This window comes from Bos taurus, chromosome 8 (assembly GCF_002263795.3).
Source record: "Bos taurus isolate L1 Dominette 01449 registration number 42190680 breed Hereford chromosome 8, ARS-UCD2.0, whole genome shotgun sequence".
Classification (NCBI taxonomy): domain Eukaryota; kingdom Metazoa; phylum Chordata; class Mammalia; order Artiodactyla; family Bovidae; genus Bos; species Bos taurus.
Window position 1 is genome coordinate 99,855,378 of NC_037335.1, and position 25,835 is coordinate 99,881,212.

At 40.4% G+C, this 25,835-nt stretch overlaps 1 protein-coding gene across 5 annotated transcripts in view; it reads right to left on the reverse strand.

Annotated features, from left to right (window-relative positions):
* TXNDC8 (thioredoxin domain containing 8) overlaps positions 1-12,393 on the reverse strand; it is a 32,444-nt gene extending 20,051 nt beyond the window's left edge. For 4 of the 5 annotated variants that reach the window (NM_001416042.1, NM_001416040.1, NM_001416041.1 and 1 more), the window contains 3 exon segments: positions 12,255-12,346; positions 8,865-8,969; positions 1,704-1,763 (listed from right to left, as the gene is read on the reverse strand). In NM_001416042.1, the coding sequence (NP_001402971.1) occupies positions 1,704-1,763; positions 8,865-8,969; positions 12,255-12,278 (189 nt within the window). In that variant the 5' untranslated portion in view covers positions 12,279-12,346. 5 annotated transcript variants of the gene reach the window in all.
* Positions 12,394-25,835: the final 13,442 nt, after the last annotated feature.

Below are 25,835 nucleotides of genomic sequence, written 5' to 3' on the forward strand. Positions count from 1 at the left end.
ATAATGTTTTTTCATATTCTGTTAAATATTATTACTTTGTTTTACATATAGAGAAACTGACATTTATAGAGGTTAACAGATAAGTGGTCACAAAACTGTTAAGGGCAGAAAGGGTAAATAATAGATTGTTTAATTATAAAGCTTAAATTCAATCCAATGTATGCACAGGCCACTTATTACTGCTATTTTTCTTCATTTTAAAATAACAAATACTAGGAAGAATAAGTTTTTAGACACATTGTATGTATTAATAAGCACATGTTGATTGAAAACATGAGGCTGATTATTTGGCGGTGGGGGTGGGGCTGGGATGAGGAAGAAAGACTCTAGAGAAAAAAGGGAAAGGTTTCCTGGAATTCCCTGTGATGCTTAAAAAAGTCCACACACACACACAAACAGAACTCCACAAAAAGCATAAGCTATAGAAAGGGGAAAGCAAGGTACGTAAAAATGTCTGTAATGCACAGAATTGGATTTTAGAAATTTATTAATAATCTATTACAGGGGTGAAATTAAAAGATGCTTCGTCCTTGGAATGAAAGCTATGACAAACCTAGACAGCATATTAAAAAGAGAAGCATCACTTTACTGACAAAGGCCTGGGCCTCCCGGGTAGCTCAGCTTGTAAAGAATCCTCCTGCAATGCAGGAGACCCTGGTTCGATTCCTGGGTCAGGAACTTTCCCCTAGAGAACTGATAGGCTACCCACTCCAGTATTCTTGGGCTTCCCTGGTGGATCAGATGGTAGAGAATCTGCCTGTAGTGTGGGAGATGTGGGTTCAATCCCTGGCTTGGAAAGATTGCCTGGAGGAGGGCATGGCAACGCACTCCAGCATTCTTGCCTAGAGAATCTCTATGGACAGAGGAGCCTAGTAGGCTACAGTCTGTGGAGCCGCAAAGAGTCAGACATGACTGAGCAACTAGCCACACATGGTTATTCCAATCGTCATATACAGATGTGAGAGCTGGACCATAAAGAAGGCTGAACACTGAAGAACGGACACTTTCAAACTGTGGTGCTGGAGAAGACTCTTGAGAGTCTCTTGCATAGCAGGGAGATCAAACTAGTCAATCCTAAAAGAAGTCAACCCTTTTAGTATTCATCGGAAAGGCTGATGCTGAAGCTTGAATACTTTGGCCACCTAATGCAAAGAGCGGATTCAGTGGAAAATACCCTGATGCTCAGAAAGATTGAAGGCAAAAGGAGAAGAGGGCAGCAGAGCATGAGATGGTTAGATAGCATCACCAACTCAATGGACATGAATTTGAGCAAACTCCAGGAGATAGTGAAGGATAGAGGAGCCTGGTGTGCTGCAGTCCATGGGGTCACAAAGAGTCAGACACAGCTTAGCAACTGAAGAACAACAACAGGGGTGAAAATCATTTTTCACTTTGAGCCCAACTCTAACCAACTGGTATTGTCTGTCTAGAGCAATTCTGTTGGGTAGGACTGTGGGGCAGAGTCAAGAGAAATTGATGAAAAACACTGGACTTATCAGTGAATTCTACCATAGTGTGCGAGAAGGGCACACAGCAGGAGAGCCACATATTTATTGTCTTTTAAAGAATACAAAACATACAAGAACCTTATGAAGGCATTTACTGCTTCATTACACTTTAAACTGCTTGTATAATCACTGAGACAGCATTTCAACATCACACTGGATTTTACGAATCTACAAGGAGGGATTTAAGATTCTTACCCGAGCATTGTCCACATCCACATTAGCAAACATGACGCTTCGGTATTGCACAGACATTGCCTTCAAAAGAATAAAAATTTCCCATTAGCTTAATGTTAAGATTAAATCACACACTAGCAGTGTCTTTTAGCAAGAGCAAGAACCAAATAAAAGAGCTGAGAAAAGAGAGCTAAGCATCATCCTGGCACTACTGCCTAGAATCTTAAGGACAGAAGTCAAGGGCTGGGTGTTGCCAAAGTCAAGCAAAGATCAATGGCAGAACCAGAGTCTAAAGTCTGTGTTATGTATCAAAACTAGATTTCCCAGAATACTCTGCCAGTTGTCTTCCTGTTAGGTTCTGCCAATGGGAAGCATTTGCAGGAAAATGGAAAATGGGAATAGGGAAAAACAACTCTTCTCTGCTTCTGTTCCAGACGTTCTGGAAGCATCTTTGACAGTGGTGGAGATAATGGTGGTGGTATAATGGGCGTACGGTAATGGATGCAGAAGCAGCCTGTAAATGTCAGCTCCTGGGATATTCTTTTTTTCCAGACAGCTGTGCTTATTCTGTAAAGGTACTTAATGGGATATTGATTTGTTTGCATTACATCCTATCTCAAGCATTCCCATCGAGCTGTTTCAAATGAAACCTCTCTTTCACGGTGGTGTGAGGTCTCTGGAGCATGACCAAGTGGAGGTAACAGCAGACAGAGCTGTCACTGGGGGCTGCACCCACGGACAGGCAGGAAGCAGCATGACATGAACTGATTAGGTGGACGGTAGGTGCAGAGCTCTGTTGAAGGGATTCTCTCCAGTTGTATGTCCATAGAATGTGCCCTAAGTGGGAGTTCTTTCTTCAGTGGTTCATCAAGATGGGGAAATTAGGGGGAAATTCTTGGATGATAAACATGAAGGCCTTTGGTATTTTAGAGTACTTTTCAGATTAAAAAATAGACGCTGATTTTGATTGGCAGCATCTCCATGCCTGGCAGGAAGATGGTGATGCCCAGGAACTCTGGGGAAACTGACTTGTGCTTTTCAAGTTTAAGATATGTGGATGTTCCCTGGTAGCAGTCAGGTAGGGAAATGGATTGGACAGATATGGACATCTGATTCCAGAGTCAGGTTCTATTGATGAAATTTTCAGAGTTTCCCAAGTCTGACAGGAAATGGATAGGGTTGTCATTTTTGTACTGAGTAGTAGCCAGAAGACCTGGTACAGATGTGGGTTTCTTGCTAGACTGACTGGTGTCCCTTATGAACACTTGCTTCCCTCTCTATGCCATACCATCCACAACAGACCATCCTCTGTCCTCAACAAAAACTCCTCCTTCTGCTCTATTCTTCCTCCCATACAATCTGTTACCACCTAGTCACCTATTCTGTTGATCTTCACTCTAAACTGTCTCCTGAATTTGATCTTTCCTTTTTCTCCCCAAACCACCACCCTAGTTCTGATAAATCCATCACTGACATTGTTGTTAAACCTGGGTTACCTGCCTCAGCCTTTCTAGCCCACTCTTATACAAACTGCCAAAAGTATTTCCCCCAAATTCACAGCTGATCATTGCAAAACCCTTAACATTCTTTATGACTCTGCTGCTGCTGCTAAATCGCTTCAGTGGTGTCCGACTCTGTGCGACCCCATAGACAACAGCCCACCAGGCTCTGCCGTCCCTGAGATTCTCCAGGCAAGAATACTGGAGTGGGTTGCCATTTCCTTCTCCAATGCATGAAAGTGGAAAGTGAAAGTGCAGTCGCTCAGTCGTGTCTGACTCTTTGCGACCCCATGTGCTGCAGCCCGCCAGGCTCCTCCGTCCGTGGGATTTGCCAGGCGAGAGTACTGGAGTGGTGTGCCATTGGCTTCTTCGTTATGACTCTACAGCAGCTCATTAAGCTATAACACAAGGGTCTTTCCCCTCTGGGCTCAGCTTTCTTTCAAGGCTCATGGGTTGCCACTTCCACTGTATAAACTGAAAACGAGCCTCACAGAGTACATGCCTTCTCATGATCAAACCATACAATTTCTCAACAAATTTATAATCTCCCTTTTCTCAAAAATGCTCTGTTTGGGGATCTATGCCTGGTGATTCTCTTAGCCCAGAGTCAGCAATCTTTACCCTATACACCAAATCCAGGACTCCATATGGTCTCATGAACAAAATTTTAGTGGAACACGTTTGCCCATTCATTTGCATATTGCCATTGCCTGCTTTTGTGCTACAACACCAAAGCTGAATATATATACTATAGACCATACAGCCCATAAACCTGAAAATATTGACTGTCTTTAACCTCTACAGACAAGGTTGCTGGCCCTTGCTTTCAGTCCTCAAGGCCCAGATCAAATGGGACCATGGAATTCACTTAAGACTTAAAAGCTTTAAATCGCTTCTTAAAAACCACTTTCAGTTATGATTTACTTTTTCTTATTACCAGACATCCTTTAGTAGAGACTGTGGGTGGTCAACTTTCAGTTTTTGTGTATTTGAAAATATCTTGGATTCTTCCCCACCTAGAGTAACGGTGTTGTCAGCTCACTTCCATTCCACCTTCCTGCAGAGCCTGGAAAAGGGAAAAGGGAAAGATTCCTCGGATTCCCTTGCAGCTAGAGTTCTGGATGCAAACTGGTTTCACCAATGAGACTCATGCAGGTAAGACTGGGAAGGCAGAAGTGAGACGGAGCTACTTTCTTTTTGTCTTTGGATGTTCCTGCTGGAGAGCAAGATCATGCTACCTCCATGCTGCTGGATCTAAAGGATCCAGTGCCCCAGCACCAGCTTCCAGATTCTGGTTCTGACTCCCCAACTGCTATTGTTGTTGTTTTCTCCCAGTAGTGGCCTCTCATCTCCTCTCATATCTCATTATGGCAAAGTTAGGATCCCCTCAAATGGGTCTGTGGTGCTCTTGAGTCATTCTTGGGGTTCCAGTCTGGAGCCCATTCATCCAGCCTTATAATGATTTTATGAGCATTTAATTCCTTGTATTAAAGTTTTTTTCTATCTAATTTGGTTCCTGTTTCCAGTTTTTGAGCTCTGACTGATACAGTACCCTAGAGTAATAAAAGCCTTTTCTCCAAATCCATTAGCTACTGTGGGTTTTTAAAAAATGACACAGAATACATAAATACATTCTCTTGTAAAAGTTCAAACATCACAAGAAAAATAAAGCAAAATATGAAATTTCCCTATTCTCAACCCTACTCCAATTTTCACTCCCTTTCACAGAAAAAAAACCATTTGCTATGCATCTTCTGCTCCTCTTTGTCTACATACATACTGATATATACACACACAGATACAGTCTGCATGCTTAGTCGCTCATTCGTGACCCCATGGACTGTAGCCCTCCAGGCTCCTCTGTCCATGGGATTCTCCACACAAGAATACTGGAGTGGTTTGCTGTGCTCTTCTCCAGGGGATCTTCCCAACCTAGGGATTGAACCCAGGTCTTCCATATTGCAGGCAAATTCTTTACTGTCTGAGCGACCAGGGCCCTGGTGTGTATATATATATATATGGATATTTATCTCTGCTTTACATAAATGGTACTATATCCATAAATTTTCCTATATTGTTCTCTTTTTACTTAATTCTATGTTGTCTTGGAGAGAATTTCATCATTATGTATGGGTCTACTTGACTCTTTTTATCATCTGAATAGTATTTCAGAGTGTGGATACACCCAAATTAAAAAAAAACAAAACAAAACTAAACTGTGTGTACATTAGTCTGGATTCCAACAGAAAACAGCACATTCAAGTTAGGATAATTTAGGGAAGTTTATCACCAAAGGGCTAACTATAAATAACTGTAAAGTTAAGGATGGGTGTGGAGGAGCTGTGAGAGCCTGGACACAATCCCAGCCATTCTCAGGGCCTAAAGGTATGAAGGGAAGAAGGGGTTACTAAGCCTGAGCCTAAAATGCCTGTTGGGAAATAAAATCTGATCAGCTTTGACTTTGTGGCAGGTGAGGATATTTATACTCCTAAAGCTAAACATTGGAGACCCTTAAGTTTTAAGTGTCTGAATAGAGAGGCCTGCCAGATATTAAAATATGTGCTGTAGATATTCCAATAATTTCAGGCACAAAATAGATGTTGATATGTGAACTGTGAACTTCCAGATGTTCAAGATGGATTTAGAAAAGGCAGAGGAACCAGAGATCAAACTGCCAACATCTGCTGGATCATGGAAAAAGCAAGAGAGTTCCAGCAAAACATCTATTTCTGCTTTGTTGACTATGCCAAAGCCTTTGACTGTGTGGATCACAATAAACTGTGGACAATTCTGAAAGAGATGGGAATACCAGACCACCTGACCTGCCTGCTGAGAAACCTGTATGCAGGTCAAGAAGCAACAGTTAGAACTGGACACGGAACAACAGACTGGTTCCAAATTGGGAAAGGAGTACATCAAGGCTGTACATTGTCACTCTGCTTATTTAACTTATATATATCATGTGAAATACTGGGCTGGATGAAGCACAAGCTGGAATCAAGATTGCCCAGAGAAGTATCAATAACCTCAGATATACAGATGATACCACCCTTATGGCAGAAAGCGAAGAACTAAAGAGCCAGAAAGAGGAGAGTGAAAAAGTTGGCTTAAAACTCAACATTCAGAAAACTAAGATCATGGCAGTTGGTCCCATCACTTCATGGCAAACAGAAGGGGAAACAATGGAAACAGTGGCTGACTTTATTTTCTTGGGCTCCAAAATCACTGCAGATGGTGACTGCAGCCATGAAATTAAAAGACACTTGTTACCTGGAAAAAAAGCTATGACCAACCTAGACAGCATAGTAAAAAGCAGAGACATTACTTTGTCAACAAAGGTCCATCTAGTCAAGGCTATGGTTTTTCCAGTAGTCATGTATGGATGTGAGAGTTGGAGTATAAAGAAAGCTGAGCGCCAAAGAATTGATTCAGCTTTTGAACTGTGGTGTTGGAGAAGACTCTTGAGAGTCCCTTGGATTGCAAGAAGATCTAACCAGCCAATCCTAAAGGAAATCAATTCTGAATATTCATTGGAAGGACTGATGTTGAAGCTGAAACTCCAATACTTCAGCCACCTGATGTGAAGAACTGATTCACTGGAAAAGACCCTGATGCTGGAAAGATTGAAGGTGGAGGGAGAAGGGGATGACGGAGGATGAGATGGTAGGATGGCATCACTGACTCAATGGACATGAGTTTGAGTAAGCTCCAGGATTTGGTGATGGACAGGGAAACCTGGCGTGCTGCAGTCCATGGGGTCACAAAGAGTTGGACATGACTGAACTGAACTGATGTCATGTAGCGAATTTCGTTATCTGAATATGTTTCTTTTAAATATCAAAGTTTATGACTGGTTAGAATGAATTCAAGTAGATTTAAGAGTTTAAGTCAAAAAATTGAAATGTTAGAAACCCTGCTGAAAAATAATATATTTTCGGTTGTGTAGAGAAATCTGAACTTTATAACTGAAGTAGGAAATTGCACAAAATGGACCATAAATGTGAAACTTCTGTGCAGAAGGAGAAATGAAAAGAAAATGTCCTGAGTTTCTTTCTGCAGCATGTTGTACACTCTCCCCACCAAATGGTGTAAACACTTAAATGGGGTAACAGAAAAATTAACTAGATGAAACACTGTATGGACATGGAAAGTATAATCTGGAGAGTTGATAAAAATATAAACCAATGTGTAGATGGAAAAAGACCTGAATATAAACATATGATTACAATTAAGTGGAATATTTTACAAAGAAATTTTATAAAGGAGCTCAGATATGAAAGGAATAAGTAAGACATAGGATTTCTTCTGATAATGGGGTTGAAAGATTGGGGGTAGTTTACTCTTTTTTATTATAGTTTAAAAAATACCATGTTCATCTGTAATCTATTCCAATATTTGGAAGTTCTGAACTCTAGAACTTTGGTAAAATGTCATTATTATGAATAATCCATTCCTTTATACAACTGTACTCTCGCACATTTTGATGATCCTTGTAGAATTATCCACAAATAAACAGTATTAATCTGGTGTGTGTACTAATGATCTAATTAGATCTCACTAAATTATCTTCAGGTTAAGCAGGACGCTTCCAAAAAAAACTATGATTCCATGCAGAAGATTTTAAGTGTAATCAGGTCCCATTTGTTTATTTTTGTTTTTATTTTCATTACTTTAGAAGATGGATCTAAAAAGATATTGTTGCAATTTATGTCAAAGAGTGTTCTGCCTATATTTTCCTTTATGGTATTTGGTTTTACATTTAGATCTTTAATCCATTTAGATTATTATTTTAATACCATTTTTATATGGTGCTAGTGAATGCTATAATTTCATTCTTTTACATCTAGCTGTCCAGTTTTCTGAGCACCACTTACTGAAGAGACTGTACAGTCTCTTCTCCATTTATAGTCTTGCCTCTTGATAAACTGATCTTCATAAATTGATCATAGGTATGTGGGTTTATTTTTGGCTTTCTATCCTGTCCCATTGATCTACATGTTTGCTTTTGTGCCAGTACCATGCTGTTTTGATTACTGTAGCTTTGTAGTATAGTCTGAAGTCAGGAAGCCTGATTCTTCCAACTCCAATTTTCTTTCTCAAGATTGCTATTTGCTTTGTTTCCATGCAAATTAAAAAAATTTTTTTCTAGCTCTGTGAAGAAAGCCATTGGCAATTTGATGAGGACTGCATTGAGTCTGTAGATTGCCTTGGGTAGTACAATTATTTTAAAACAAATTTATGCTTACTAACAAAGAAAGGAGGGGGAGGGATAAATTAGGAAGTTTGTGTTGGGATTATTTATTGGGATTAACACATACACACTGATATACATAAAACAAATAACCAACAAGGACCAGGGAACTATAGTCAATATTTTATAATAACTTACGAGAAAAAAGAATATGAACAAAATATCTCTGTCTCTATACCCCTATCTATCCATCTAAGTGAATCACTGTGCCGTATGCTTGAAACTAACACAACACTGTAAACCAACTATCCATCAATAACATTTTAAAGATTAAAATAAGAATAGTAATAAGGAGGTGGGCACTAAGTGGGGGAAAAACTATCGCCCCAGAATGGCTCGTAACTGCCAAACTCTTAAGATTTATTGGGAAAAGTATTCAAGGACTTTAAATTCCTTCTAAAAAACTGTGAAATAGACGCTGATGATACTTACATGAAAAACAGGATAAATCCTTTTGCAAGGCCCACACCATTTTGCTGAGAATTCAATTACCACGAGTTTGTTTCCAGCAGCTTTCAAAAACGCTTTTAATTCATCCTGAGACCAGAACATAAATGAGGAAATGTGTACAGTCACTGAATCTCATATAGTCAAGCAAGGCACAAAATGACAGCATAGTTATGGTGCCCACCCCATTGTTCTCCAGGGAACCCAATCTTTCCTAAATGTCCCTGAGGGCATATATATATTTATCTTCCTAAGTATACATGCTGCTGCTGCTGCTGCTAAGTCGCTTCAGTCGAGTCTGACTCTGTGCGAACCCACAGACGGCAGCCCACCAGGCTTCTCCGTCCCTGAGATTCTCCAGGCAAGAACACTGGAGTGGGTTGCCATTTCCTTCTCCAATGCATGAAAGTGAAAAATGAAAGTGAAGTCGCTCAGTTGTGTCCAACTCTAGTGACCCCATGGACTGCAGCCCACCAGGCTCCTCTGTTCATGGGATTTTCTAGCCAAAAGTACTGGAGTGGGGTGCCAAAAACTTTCAGTTCAGTTCAGTTCAGTCACTCAGTCGTGTCCAACTCTTCGCAACCCCACAAAAACTTTAGGATTCTATTTACCAGATGGATTGGTAATGATGGTTGATAATGGCTGGATACCTCTGGCAAGAGACTGAGATGGTCAATGAGAGATGAGGGGTAGAGGGTAAGGATGAATGGGTGTTCAAGGTGGATATCTACATCTAATTTTTTAAAACAAGGACCTAAACATGCATTAACAGAGAAATCTAAACAGAAGCTAATTCAGCACCTTTAATCATTTTTTGTTTTGGTTTGTTTTTTTTGGGGGGGGAGGCTGATCATTATTAAAGCTATAGTTAAAACCATACATTTAAGGATAAGACATGCTTCTTGCTGAATGTCTTAAGTGAATTTTCTATCAGCTACCTGTATCATCTAAATAAAGTAAGACTTCCCTTTTGGGACCTCATGTCATGGTATCTATGCTTGATTGCTTTGTGAACAATGTCCTACAGTACTTATTTCATTCACGACTTTCCAACAAGTCCCCCACAGAGCCCAGTCCTGATTCACTTCCGTGCCTTCATGGCCCCTAAGTGGCACATGGTAAGTACTCAGGGAGCATTTAGTTGACTAAATGAATAATCTGCTAATACACAGTGTTCTGTTAAGGATTTATTTTTCCTTTTCTCACTGGAATTGCAATAATAGTACCTAATTTACTCTATGGCTGGTATTCTCTTCCTTAATTTTTACAACCACCCTATGCAGTATTATCATTATTATCCCCATTTCATAGATGAATAAAATAACATTTTTAAACTTTCTCAAGGTCAACCAGCTGGTGAGTGTCATAGTTGGGGTTACTAACCTTACTAGTTTGACTCCAAGGTCCATTTCCTTAACCACTATAGAAAATTGCCTCCTGAGTTCTTTATGGTAATGGAGCTTACTCTCTCTCTCTCTCTCTCTAGCCCAAATGCCATCATTCACTCATCCCTGGACCACTAATTAAGATGGAGGGGTGGGATCAGTAATTGAGTTAAGTCAATTGGGGCCTATCACTGGAAATAGGGATGGGATTTATTCCATACAGATGGAATACACTCTATAACAGGGGAGTCCTGACAATTACACCGTCATTTGACTTCCTTTCAGGAGGTGAAACTGATAACTCAAAGAAGACACATTCTTCCTTTAATAATATGCCTCCAAGAGAGGAGTGATTAACTTTTCAGAGAGCCACGCCACCTCCACTTCTCACTTGCTTCTGAAGTTGTAAGTTAGATGTCATCTTCAGAAACCCCCAACTCTTCACTTCCCAGTAGTTATTAGGGTATAAACTGACCTAGTTGGTCCCACGAACTTGACTTGGCTAAGTTCTCTGTAGGTAATACTCCATGGTACAGAGTGATCCCACATGTACCAGTTAAGGCCTACTCTGTGCCGGGTACTGGACACACTGCTAGGATACAGCATGGACAAAAAGACAAAACATTCCACCTCCTCCCTTCATGAAGTCTGCATTTAGGGGAAAGTCAACGGTAACCATCTCTGGGGTTGCAAAGAGTCAGACATGACGGAAGCGACTTAGCAGCAGCAGCAGCAGCAACGGTGAGATAAGTGAAATATATAGTAAATTTGTGATAACTGCTAATAAAGAAAAAAAGTGAAAGCAGCTTAGTCATGTCCAACTCTTTGCGACACCATGGACTACACAGTCCATGGAATTCTCCAGGCCAGAATACTGGAGTGGGTAGCCGTTCCCTTCTCCAGGGCATCTTTCCCAACCCAGGGATCAAACCCAGGTCTCCCAGATTGCAAGCGGATTCTTTACCAGCTGAGCTACCAGAGAAGCCCAAAGAAAAAGAGGAGAAGAACAAAATAAGAAGGAAGGATGAGAGTTGGATTACAATTTCAGTCTGGGTGGCCAAGGACCACCTGGATGTAATATTTGAATAAAGGCATAAAGGAAACAATAGGTCCTCAGAATAGGTACCTAAGAAGGAGATGGAGAGGGCTTCTCTCTGAGATTCCCAGGAAACCAAAAAAAAAAAAAGAAAAGAATGAGTAAAATCATTAGCAAGTGTATGCTATATTTAAAACATTTTCTTAAGCCAAAGTTACTTGGCCATACCTTCTTTCAATCTGGTTGGTCTCATATTTGTGATCTTAAACACAAGCATGTTTGGGAAAGCGTCAAAAGTCTAAGTCTGAAGGTGCTAGTGGAGGGAAGACCCAGGCCCTACGCCTCCCCCTTCCCTCCAGCTCCTGGTCCCCTGAAATGAGTGGGTATCAGAATGTCTGGATGCTAATGCCTGCTTCACCTCTCTACTCTTTTAAAGGCAATTTTCTTCTTTATAAATAATTATCCCTGGCCTTTACATGTATTGAGGTCTGTTACAGAGGTACCACTGGACAATGGATGGCAAGTGGCTTTATGAAATACCACCTCAACAATTACTAATGCCCCCTGTCCAGGGGTTCTCTTTCCTAGGATAAGAGAAAAATGTGGACTATTTTACTTTCAGAAAAATTTCCAGGTACAATCAAAGTAAAATTGGTAGGATTAGATATAGGATGAGATATGTTACAAGCTGGTCTGGATCTAGCTAGAGTAAAAGCAAGAAATAAGAAGCAGGAAGGGGTAAAACTCTTTTTGATCAACTTTGCTCTTGGCTCTTCTCCACAGAATGCCATCCCTCAAGAAACAGCATGAAGAAAAAGCATTAAAAAAACAAACTCTTCTCGCCTCAGAGCAACAAAGATGTACCGCGTGGAGGAAATATTACTTAGAGCTAATCAAATCTGCTCTCAAGACGGTCTCTTTTGAAATACTTCTTGAAGCCAAATGAATACTTGCCATGTCTCTAATATTCTGCACCATGATTTACACCTGGGAATTGCTGACAAAGCTCTCCTGTTGGTTCAGTTGGCAGACTGTAGCTGTCTCTTACCAATTATAGCATCCTGGCCGGAGTATAAGGGTACCTTCTCTATGACATCACTGAACATGACATCTTAGAACCTAGAACTTTGGAAGACATGGAGCTAATTTCATTTGTATGCCATGACTACTTGGTCAGTATGTGGTCAGTAAGAATCTGACAACTGCTGGCCTTGTGTGCAGAATCAATAATGTGTCTGTCTCTTTTTAATCTCCTACTACCTATTTCTATGCGCCTCCTTCCCTCCCCCAGTCCTGGCAACCACCAAATGAGAAACAAGCAAGGTATTCATGTATTAAATAGATGAAAGTTATTTTCATTTAGGATTCTGAAGGAATTATTTTGCAGTTGAGAAAGATACTAAAGCCTTAATTCTAAAATAATGCTTCTTGTAAATTTGGTCTTTTGAGTCCCAGATTCCCTAAACTTTGTTATTTTGCCTTAATTATTTAGGAGGTAGTGAAATTTCACTCTTATGGACTGACTGCACCAGGGGTTGGCATACTTTTCCTGTCAAGAACCAGATAATATTGGGGGCTTCATGGACAACATGCAGTTGTTGGTTCATATTCTTTGTTTTCACAATCTTTTAAAATGTAATTTTTCTTCTTCTTATTTTTTTAAATATAAACTTATTTATTTTAATTGGAGGCTAATTACTTTACAATATTGTATTGGTTTTGCCATACATCAACATGAATCTGCCACGGGTATACATGTGTTCCCCATCCTGAACCCCTCTCCCACCTCCCTCCCTGTACCATCCCTCTGGGTCATCCCAGTGCACCAGCCCCAAGCATCCTGTATCATGCATCGAACCTGGACTGGCGATTCGTTTCATATATAATATGATACATTTTAACTGCTGGGCTTTATAAAAACAGCAGCAACTCCTTAAACCTTCTTCAGAGCAACAGCAACCACCACTGCTAGCTGAAATCCCAGCAAAATTATTCTTTCTAGCTTTTCCATTCCTCCATTCAGGCCTCTCAGGAATGAATTATCCGCCTTTCTTCTGTGTGTGTGTGCTAGATGGTAAACTATGAATATTTCTTGTATAGCTTCAGCCAAATTGTTTTTCGTAGCAGATATTTGTCAGTTGCTTTCTAGTACCCATTTCTTCCTCTTTCTACCAAAAATACCCTGATTTTCTGTGGGCAAATTTATCCCTCCCCCATTTTATTGCAGCTATGCAGTTTATATGGGATTACTCTAACCCTAAATCCAGGGTTCAACCCTGATGATTTTTTATTTTTTGGCCACACCACGTGGCTGGGAGATCTTAGTTCCCTGGCCATGGATCAAACTCATGCCCCTGCAATGGAAGCATGGATCTCTAACCACTAGGAAACCAGGGAACTCCCTTGACCTAATGATCTTAATCCAACCAACAATCCTATATTTAGACCAAGGGTTATCCAAGAGAAGATAAGAAAACAAGAGAAAGCAATTCCTAGCGGTTGTGACAGTTACTGAAATTTCCTCTTTATCCAGATATAAACAAGATGCTGATTGGCAGCTACCATAAAACATGCAGGAACCCAGTCTTTGTGTAATACCAATGTTTCAGATCTTCCCTGTAGCTCAGATGGTAAAGAATCTGCTTGCAATGTATGAGGCCTGGGTTTGATCCCTGGGTCGGGAAGATCCTCTGGAGAAGGGAATGGCTACCCACTCCAGTATTCTGGCCTGGAGAATCCCATGGACAGAGGAACCTGGTGGTCTATAGTCCGTGCAGTCACAAAGAGTTGGACATGACTGAGTAACTAACACTACTACTACTGTTTCAGAGAGCAGAGAGGAAACCTGGGTTTTTGGTTTCTCGGTCCCCAGGATGAAATACTGCCAGAAGTTCAATCAAAGCCTGGAATTTTTGTTTCCATAGACAGCAAATCCCTTTATAGTTTAAACTAAATTAAGTTGGAATTTCAAATAATTACGAAATCAGATTGATTATATTCTTTGCAGCCAAAGATGGAGAAGCTCTATACAGTCAGCAAAAACAAGACCAGGAACTGACTGTGGCTCAGACCATGAACTCCTTATTGCCAAATTCAGACTTAAATTGAAGAAAGTAGGGAAAACCACTAGACCATTCAGGTATGACCTAAATCAAATCCCTTATGATTATACAGTGGAAGTGAGAAATAGATTTAAGGGACTAGATCTGATAGATAGAGTGCCTGATGAACTATGGACAGAGGTTCATGACATTGTACAGGAGACAGGGATCAAGACCATTCCCATAGAAAAGAAATGCAAAAAAGCAAAATGGCTGTCTGGGGAGGCCTTACAAATAGCTGTGAAAAGAAGAGAAGCGAAAAGCAAAGGAGAAAAGGAAAGATATAAACATCTGAATGCAGAGTTCCAAAGAATAGCAAGAAGAGATAAGAAAGCCTTCCTCAGCGATCAATGCAAAGAAATAGAGGAAAACAACAGAATGGGAAAGACTAGGGATCTCTTCAAGAAAATCAGAGATACCAAAGGAACATTTCATGCAAAGATGAGCTCGATAAAGGACAGAAATGGTATGGACCTAACAGAAGCAGAAGATATTAATAAGAAATGGCAAGAATACACAGAAGAACTGTACAAAAAAGATCTTCACGACCCAGATAATCACGACGGTGTGATCACTGACATAGAGCCAGATATCCTGGAATGTGAAGTCAAGTGGGCCTTAGAAAGCATCACTACAAACAAAGCTAGTGGAGGTGATGGAATTCCAGTTGAGCTATTCCAAATCCTGAAAGATGATGCTGTGAAAGTGCTGCACTCAATATGCCAGCAAATTTGGAAAACTCAGCAGTGGCCACAGGACTGGAAAAGGTCAGTTTTCATTCCAATCCCAAAGAAAGGCAATGCCAAAGAATGCTCAAACTACCGCACAATTGCACTCATCTCACACGCTAGTAAAATAATGCTCAAAATTCTCCAAGCCAGGCTTCAGCAATATGTGAACCATGAACTTCCCGATGTTCAAGCTGGTTTTAGAAAAGGCAGAGGAACCAGAGATCAAATTGCCAACATCCCCTGGATCATGGAAAAAGCAAGAGAGTTCCAGAAAAACATCTATTTCTGCTTTATTGACTATGCCAAAGCCTTTGACTGTGTGGATCACAATAAACTGTGGAAAATTCTGAAAGAGATGGGAATACCAGACCACCTGACCTGCCTCTTGAGAAACCTGTATGCAGGTCAGGAAGCAACAGTTAGAACTGGACATGGAACAACAGACTGGTTCCAAATAGGAAAAGGAGTTTGTCAAGGCTGTATATTGTCACCCTGCTTATTTAACTTATATGCAGAGTACATCATGAGAAATGCTGGACTGGAAGAAACACAAGCTGGAATCAAGATTGCCGGGAGAAATATCAATAACCTCAGATATGCAGATGACACCACCCTTATGGCAGAAAGTGAAGAGGAACTCAAAAGCCTCTTGATGAAAGTGAAAGAGGAGAGTGAAAAAGTTGGCTTAAAGCTCAACATTCAGAAAACGAAGATCATGGCATCCGGTCCCATCACTTCATGGGAAATAGATGGGGAAACAGTGGAAACAGTGTCAGACTTTATTTTTCTGGGCTCCAAAATCACTGCAGCCATGAAGTTAAAAGATGCTTACTCCTTGGAAGGAAAGTTATGACCAACCTAGATAGCATTTTCAAAAGCAGAGACATTACTTTGCCAACAAAGGTTTGTCTAGTCAAGGCTATGGTTTTTCCTGTGGTCATGTATGGATGTGAGAGTTGGACTGTGAAGAAGGCTGAGCACCGAAGAATGATGCTTTTGAACCATGGTGTTAGAGAAGACTCTTGAGAGTCCCTTGGACTGCAAGGAGATCCAACCAGTCCATTCTGAAGGAGATCAGCCCTGGGATTTCTTTGGAAGGAATGATGCTAAAGCTGAAACTCCAGTACTTTGGCCACCTCATGAGAAGAGTTGACTCATTGGAAAAGACTCTGATGCTGGGAGGGATTGGGGGCAGGAGGAGAAGGGGCCAACAGAGGATGAGATGGCTGGATGGCATCACTGACTCGATGGACGTGAGTCTCAGTGAACTCCGGGAGTTGGTGATGGACAGGGAGGCCTGGCGTGCTGCGATTCATGGGGTCGCAAAGAGTCGGACACGACTGAGCGACTGATCTGATCTGATCTGAACCACTCAGATACGGTATTATAGAAATTTCTCCATTTGGGTCAAACTGCAAGAACTGTGACTCAACATTGCCACTGCTGTTTAAAAAATCTCTCATTCAAGATATACAACAGTAGAGCAAAATCTAACTTTAGAACTGAGGAATCTAATTTCTGTCCTGCAATATGTCCAGACTCAAAATATTCATTGCCACTCTGAAATAACTATTTACCAACTGGCATTCCAGTCATCTAAGTTTCTTTCTGAGCTTCCCTAACTGCTTAATATTTATCAAGGGAGAAGGTGGAAGGAAAACAAGCTTTAGACTCAGACAAATGTTATTTTTCCACTTTGCAATACATGAGAGGCACCAGACTTGGATGAAACAACTTGGTTTCAAATCTGAGTGCTGCTACTTTGAGCTCTTGAGCAAATGATAGCTTATCTAAGCTTCTATTTCTTTATCTGCAAAATGGAGTTAGTGAGTACCTCCTAGGGATATGATGATAATTAACAGATATAAAGAAGTATATTTAAAATGATTATTTCTTTATATCTTTTATAATTATATATGTTTTTATAATTATACAAGATAATTAACAGATATAAACAGATATGAAAAAGAGCTCCCAGCTCAAGTCAGCAAAGGCATGTATCACTCTGGCCTTCCAAGTTTCTACTTCAGAAAGGCTTTTCTTACCTCTTAGTGGACAAAAGGCAAACTGCAAGTCAGTATGCTCCCTTCTGAGCTGGCAGATCTCTGAAAAGGAGAAGCAACGTGGGTTGTAAATTAATGTCCACAAGCCCCTGATGGCCCACTGTTGGTCATATCATAGGGTTGACCAACATTTACAAACTGGAATACTTTAGGAATAAACAAAGCCTCTTACTCATCTTGCAAGGAGTCCTAAGATCTGGCAACCCTGGGCCTCGACTGTCAAACGAAGAGCAGTGGTTGCCCTGCTAGAAGGAGCATGCTCTTTCCAGCTGGGTCCTGTCCTCATCATCTTCCATTGTTCCAAGAACCCAAGGTGGAGTAGAAAGATGCCATTTTTGTTGAGGGTGTGCAGCTATTTGTCTTCTACCATGATAATAGGTAGTTGAAGTATTTCTAATGTCCCTGTCCAGTATCTGCTGTATTCTTTTTGTTGTTGTTGTTCTGGGGGTGGTTTGCTTATTAATATTACTTGCCTGGCTTCTATTGGCATTTGAGTTTGAGCCTGCTGATTTTGATGCTTTTAGCATCACAGCCCAGAATTTTATTCATGGTTATCCACTGAAGATCCTGCCATTATCTCTCCTTCTTTTTTTCCTTTTTTATTCAAGACGAAAAGATAGATATTGGTACATATTGAACATCTTCCAAGCCCTCTGTTGAGAAACGCTGTTTCAAAGTATGGACTCTGTTCTTGGCATCACTTTGTTATTTTACAAATACTCTCCTAGTTAAGGTGATTGTGTCCACTCTACAGATGAGATCATCAAGGTGCAGCAGCAAGCTTAGATAACTTATTTTAGCCAGAATTAATTCTGAATTCAAGTCTGGGTTACCTGTCAGACAGGGAGGAACATAAGGTCAGCTGACGAATCTGCAGGTCTCTTAGTGAGCTAGTTAGTACTGGATGAACTGAATGCAGTGAATTTCTTTTTTCCCCCACAACAATAAGATATCTACCATCTCCACTATCCTTTTCCTTATGGAATTAGCTCTTCTTGAACTTCCTTCCACTGCACTTGGATAGGAGATGGCACAGATTTAACTCTTAGGCACAGCTACTAAACCAACAAACTCCTGCCATGTCCCTGGGTTCCCAGAAGTGGAGCAAGATTGGGCTAGGACTTCTGCCTTTTGGAATTAGGGCTTGCAGATTTTTCCATATAATTTGCAGCAAAGCAGCTTGCCCAGCCCAAGGGCAGGGAGAGTAGGAGCTGACGGATCTCAGAAGTCTGTTTATATCCAACTGGAATTAAGCACTATTATAAGGTTCAGGAAATGAATGATCAAGTTCATAAAAACACATCTTTTTTATGTTTTGCAGAAAAAGTACTTAGTTGGTAAGAAGTACAAGTTTCTAGTCCTGGATAAAAGCTCTCAGTCAAGTATTTTCTGGAAAAGGGCGCTCTAGCTTTGCCTTTTGTACTTGACTGTCTTCTTTGTTTCCCCAACACACACTCACATGTATTTTCCTAGACCCATGTCTGACCTCATTGTTGGAATCATGAAGCTCCAAAACAGTCTGGGTGGAGTCGATTTCTGAGTACCTGGGGTTGCATTAAAATAAAAACAAAAATTATCCAGGGATGGAATCCTAAGCATTGGTTGAGAATTTAAAATCTTAAAAATATTAACAAGAAAAAAAAAAAAAAAACAGAGTGGGAAGAAAAGTAAAGGAGAAAGAAAGAAAAGAAAGTCAGTGAGAGGAAAAGGGAGCAAGGAAGAGCAAAAGAGGGCCAAGAGAAAATAATTTTTAAAAGGATAACTAAAAAATAAGAATAAAGAGATAAATCATTGATATACATGACTTGCAATCCACCTCAGAACTTACAGAGACATGCCAACATGTGAAGGACTATTTAGTATTAATATAAGATTCAGATCATGGTTAGTTTTATCCTAAGGGAAAAAAGATCAGATTCTCTCTTACCAAACACTCCAGTGGGTAATACCTTCTTTGAGTTGATTTTGGTTTTAGTTGAGTGGTGAGGAGAAGTTCAAGGATACGTTTGCAAGCAAGAGTGACTTCTTTTTTTGCCTGGGCTCAATCCCTAGGTTGGGAAGATCCCCTGGAGGAGGAAATGGCAACCTGCTCCAGTATTCTTGCCTGGGAAATCCCATGGAGAGAGGAGCATGGTGGGCTTACAGTACATGAGGTCACAGAAAAGTCAGACACAACTTAGCGACTAAACAACAACATGAGAGGAAGAAGGGGTTGTTCTGAAGGGCTCTGCAACCAAGGCCTAGAATTAAAGCCATTTTAGGATCTTACTCTCCAGGATGCTCTCAGACTAACAGTATTAGCATCACCCGTGAATTTGTCATTAAAGAAGAAAAGAATGAAAGAAGCTGCAGGAACTATAAAGAGTAATACATGAAAGAAGGATGGGAAGGGAATCGTGTACAGAAAGGATAAAGGATTTGTAAGGCAGGACTTTCATTATGTGGATGAGAAGTATGAATTCTCTTTAGAAGACCTTGCTATTCAAGGTCATACAGACAGTGGCATCATCACCTGGGATGCTTAAAGGAAAAGCAGAATGTCAAGCTCCATCCCTGATGTTCCGAATAAGAATCTGGATTACAAGATTCCCCAGGTGGTTCTTATGCACATTGGTGTTTGAGAAGCTGCTCTAGAGATCCTTTTCGATCAGGGAGCTGTCTGTGGAACAGAGGACCGGGAGCATCAGCCTCAGGGTTGCCTGGGAATTGTGACAAATGCCAATTCTCAGGCCCCACCCTGGACCTAATGAATCAGAATCTCTGAGGGTAGGGCCCAGATGTGTGGTTTAACTAGCCCTCCAGGTGATTCTGCTGGGTGCTCAAGCTGGCTAGAAGTTCTTTGTAACAAAGGGATTGATTTATATATTGATCTGGTGTATTGGGCTTTCCAGGTGGCTCAGCTGGTAAAGAGTCTGCCTGCAATGCAGGAGATGCAGATTCAATCCCTGGGTCAGGATCCAGGATCCTCTGGAGATGGGAATGGCAACCCACTGCAGTATTCTTGACTGGAGAAGCCCATGGACAGAGGAGCCTGGAGGGCTACAGATCTTGGGGTCACGAAGAGTCAGATATACCCAAGTGACTAACCATGCATCTGATGTATCACGGTTTGAGCCACCAGGGAAGCCCGATGATGAAGCAGCAGCAATCAAAATCACACCCTGAGAATTCCCTGCCTATCCAGTGGTTAGGACTTCTATCAGGGTAACTAAAATCCCATAAGCTGTGAGAGGCAGCAAAACAAAGGAAAAGAATGGAAACAAACAAAGGAAACTTACACCCTGAGTGCCTTGGCCACTGATCAATCCAAATTTGTATCAGCTTAGCTGGTGCCTGGCCAAGTATTAACCCCTTGGTTAATACTGGATTGTATTAACCAAGTTGCTGGATTGTAGGGAGATCCAGGGTGTCCTAGGGGAGGGACTGGGGCAACCTCAATGAAGTGGGACATGAGGGCAGAGGCTGCTTATTAGCCTACACATTCCAATAGTTTAACAACTGGTTCAGCTAGCCATTCCTGCACCTATCAACTAAGGATCAGCCTCGTGATATTGATGAAAAATGCAACAACTGCTCTTTCCAGATATCCAGGGCAATTGTAACATTCAGAAGTTGTTATTTACCAAGAGGAATATTTGCTTGGAGCTTTCACATTGAGAAAGGAATAAAACCTTCTGTGATCCCTTAACTGTGTTGTGCTTAATGGCTCAGTTGTGTCCAACTCTTTGTGACCCAATGGACTGTAGCCTCCCAGCTCCACTGTCCATGGAGATTCTCCAGGCAAGGATACTGGAGTGGGTTGCCATGCCCTCCTTCAGGGGATCTTCCCAACCCAGGAATCGAACCCCGGTCTCCAGCACTGCAGGCAGATTCTTTACCATCTGAGTCACCAGGGAAGCCTGATCCCTTTACTAGAAGTAAGCAAAACTCTGCTAGGTCCCTAGGCTGAGGGCTAGTCTATGGGACAGAGCAGGAAGGAGCTGTGTTACTTGAGAGGCACTTGGTACTGGCTCAAGATTATGGGGCCAGAGTCACAATGGCGGGTAGTGTGAATAGTACAGAGCTCAGATAGTGGGGAGAAAAAGAAAGGCAAGAGGCCAAGGACTCACAGAAAGACCAAGACAGAAAATTTTCAAGCATCTCTTAACCCCCCCACAACAAGCCTTCAGGGAAGTGAATGAAATTGTAGGTATCAAAAACTGTGCCAAAGGCAAAGTGTTCACAAAGGTGAGTTGTTTAGCATTAGGGTAATTATTAATATAACCATCACAGGGCAATTTCTGCCAGCTTGGGGCAAACTCGTGCCTCTGACTTTTGTGGGCTGTGGCTGCAGTACATGGGTGTGAGATATGTGATACTGTGGTAAAAGTAAGGGAAAACACGTACATCATTACCCCAAACTCCTTAGATTTGGATCCTAAAAGTCCTTGGATTTTCCTTCAGACATGGAAAGAGCTGGAACACAAGCTGAGGTCAAGGAAATGCCTGTTACTTGGAGTGAGGGAGAAGTTACAAGGGAGTCAGTTTAGAAAACAAACCATCTGCTTGAATCAGCAAACGTTCTGTAAGAAGAAAAGAAAAATCACTGTTCTCTTGGATAAACTGAGGCACAGGGGATCGCCAAGGAAAAGAACTGACCAAAATGTTCCCATAGCTTCTTTCCTACTGAAAGATCCCTTTGTTTTCCTTATTTCAGAGAACACTGGAGTTTTCATTTACTTCTCTCATGTCCACAGGTGGCTTACAGTCCTCCCACACTTCCCAAAGCTTCTTGTAAAATCTATAGTTACTTGTTTATTTCTGATTGCTTTTTTATTAAAAAAAAATTTCAAAATACTGAGAACAGGAAACTAGAAAAATAATTAATGGAGGTTTTATTTCCAAGATTGTATTACCACCATTGTTTATATTTTGATGTTATGCACACACACAATTTAGTTTAATCAAATCACCATTTTATTACTGTGTGGTTCTGCATTCTGCTCTCTCCCTTAATGTTATGCTAGGGACATTTCCTGATTATCTAATGAACTCAGACTGCATAATTTGCAATTGTTGCATACCATTCTATCATTTGGGTGCATTGTGTGTTTTTTGGTGTTTTTTTTAAAAAAATTTACTTTGGAGTATACTTGCTTTACAATGTTGTGCTAGTTTCTGCTGTATCTTAATTGATTTTTTCTTATGGTCTTTACAAATTCACAGTCACAAAGCATCACATAAAACTGTGATGAGTGTCTTTCCAATAAGTAATTGTGAAAACTCTTTATTTTCTGAGAGTAATTTCCTAGGAATGTACTATTTTAAGGAATCTCGATGTGTTATGCAAAACTTCCTTCTTGAGTGCTTGTGCCAGTAAGTAACTTACATCACCATGTCCATGAATTTGCTCATCTCACCATTTTTTAATTATCAGTACTGATTTTTATGACTTTACTTTCTGGTAAATTGATAGATAAGATGTTATTTCATTATAGTTTAAAGTTGTATTTCCTTGATTACTAATGTGGTTGAACATATTTCTATTTTTTATATAAACTTACTCAGTATTTTGGAGAAGGCAATGGCCACCCACTCCAGTACTCTTGCCTGGAAAATCCCATGGACAGAGGAGGTTGGTGGGCTGCAGTCCATGGGGTCGCAAAGAATCGGACACAACTGAGCAACTTTACTTTCACTTTTCCCTTTCATGCACTGGAGAAGGAAATGGCAACCCACTCCAGTCTTCTTGCCTAGAGAATCCCAGGGATGGCGGAGCCTGGTGGGCTGCCATCTATGGGGTCGCACAGAGTCGGACACAACTGAAGTGACTTAGCAGCATTCAGTATTTAATTTTTTATTAGGATGTCTGATTTTTAATTTGTGAGAGTCTCTTTATGTTTTAGGTTTTTTGGTAATTAATATTTTTTTTAGGCATAGAAATTAAATTTTTAGTCAAATCTGTCGATCGTATATTTTGCCATTGCTCCACTGATTGTATACTAGGAAAGATACCCTCTTTTTGTGGTTATTAGTGAATACTCATAATTTTCCTGATAACAAAAAGTAATTTTAGTTTTTAAACTTTTTTTGGTAATGATGAAAACACTAATTATAAAAACCCAGGACAATCATAATACATAAAGGACAAAGGATGTACCCATCCTTCAACGAACAGAATATCACATATATTCCTCCCCCATCGTGTCCATGTACACTTTGCTTTTTAATACTTTCATCATTTCTTTTGCTGCTGAGGAACAGATGAGGATATATTTACATTTTCCTTGATCCGATTTATGGAATGTCCATCTTTCTCCCTTGCTATATGATGTTTCCTATATAACCTATTGGTTATATATATATATATTATTGGGATAATATCTGACAGGGCACGTTTAAGCATTTCTATTTTTCTACCACTGCTTTATGTATTTATTCTTGTACCAGACCCACATGTGTTCATCACACATTTAATTAAAACACAAAAACTCATATTACTTTTCCACTGTAAACTTTTCTTAGATATGAATAAAAGGGTGGGGTAGGGATAGATTAGGAATTTGGGATTAACAGATACACACTGCTACATATGAAACAGATATACAACAAGGACCCAGTGTATAGAACAGGGAACCACATTAAATATCTTATAATAACCTACAATGACAAAGAATCTGAAAAAGAATATATATGTATGTATGTATATATCAATAAATCACTTTGCTGTTCACTTGAAGCTAACACAATATTGTAAATCAACTACTGTAAATCAATGAGAAAGAAAAAGAAAAGAAAAAGAGGTCTGGAAAAAAATTTGTGCTGTTAAGTTATATAAAAAAATAGCTCCTTAAAAAACTAAAAATAGAGCCACCATATGATCCAGCAATCCTACTCCTGGGAATACATATAAAGGAAACTATAATGAAAAATACAGCCACATCAATGTTCTCTGAAGCACTATTTACAATAGCTAAAACACGGAAGTCACTTGAATGTCCACCAACAGAAAAAGGATAAATAGGAATAAGAAAGGCATGGTATATTTCTACAAGGACTATGATTCAGCCATAAAAAAGAATGAAATAATGTCATCTGCAGCAATACCAAGGGACCTAGACATTATCATACTAAGTGAAATAAGTCAGAGACAAATATACATTATCACTTATACGTGCAATCTAAAGAAAAATGATACAAATGAACTTATATACAAAACAGAAACAGACCCACAAACATAACAAACTTACCTTTATCAAAGGGGAAAGAGGTGGGGGAGGGATAAATTAGGAGTCTGAGATTAACATAAACATGCTGCTGCTGCTGCTGCTGCTAAGTCGCTTCAGTCGTGTCCAACCCTGTGCGACCCCATAGACGGCAGCCCACCAGGCTCCCCCGTCCCTGGATTCTCCAGGCAAGAACACTGGAGTGGGTTGCCATTTCCTTCTCCAGTGCATGAAAGGGAAAAATGAAAGTAAAGTCGCTCAGTCGTGTCCAACTCTTTGCCACCCCATGGACTGCAGCCTACCGGGCTCCTCCGTCCATGGGATTTTCCAGGCAAGAGTACTGGAGTGGGGTGCCATCACCTTCTCCAATAAACATGCTACTACATATAAAGTAGATAACCAACAAGGACCTACTGTAGAACACAGTGAACTATATTCAGTGTCTTGTAATAAAATATAATAGAAAAGAATCTTCAAAAAATATGTATAACTGAATTACTTTGCTGGTAGCTGAAACTTATACAACATTGTAATCAGCTATACTTACATTAAATAAAAAGAAAGCAAAAAAAAAAAATAGTTTTTGCACATGAAGGACAATAGAGTGTTAATACATGAAGTGGAAATGTGAGTTGTATAAAAGTTGTATAAAAGATGTTTGACCACTGTATCCCTCTATGTAGGCAACTTGGAGATGAGTTGTAAGAAAAGTGACTGGATAGGTAGACTGTGGTCAGATTACAAAGGGACTTCACAGAGAAGAGTCTGATGTTAATAAGCAGCTAAGAAGAACATTACAGGTTCTTGAGAAGAAACAGCGATGGTGGAAAAGCATACTTTAGGGAGGATTTTTATACTAATGTTATGTGGCTCAGTGGTAAAGAATCACTTGCCAGTGCAGGAGACAGGGATTCAATCCCCGGGTCAGGAAAATCCCCTGGAGGAGGAAATGGCCACCCACTCCAGTATTTTTGCCTGAAAAATCCCATGGCCCTCCATGGCAGGCCACAGTCCATGGGGTCACAAAGAGTTGGAAGTGACAGAGCATGCATCCTATACAGGCTAAAGGCAGAGACACTGATTCAGAGGCGCATGTTGGGAATTACAGAAATTCATCTATAGTAGAATTAGAAATTTTATAAGAGTGCGATGGAGCAGAAGGCAATGTGTCCTCCATATGTAAAATAAATATGATGGCACTGGCTCAACAGATATTTACTGTTTCTATATACTCTAGGTCTACAAGGGACAAGAAAGAGAGGATGCCACTGTTATGAGCCTTATACTAGTAATGTGTGTTAGTTGCTCAGTCGTGTCCGACTCTGTGACCCCATGGACTGTACAGCCTGCCAGGCTCTTCTGTCCATGGGATTTTCCTGGCAAAGATACTGGAGTGGGTTGCCATTTCTTTCTCCAGGGAATCTTCCTGACTCAG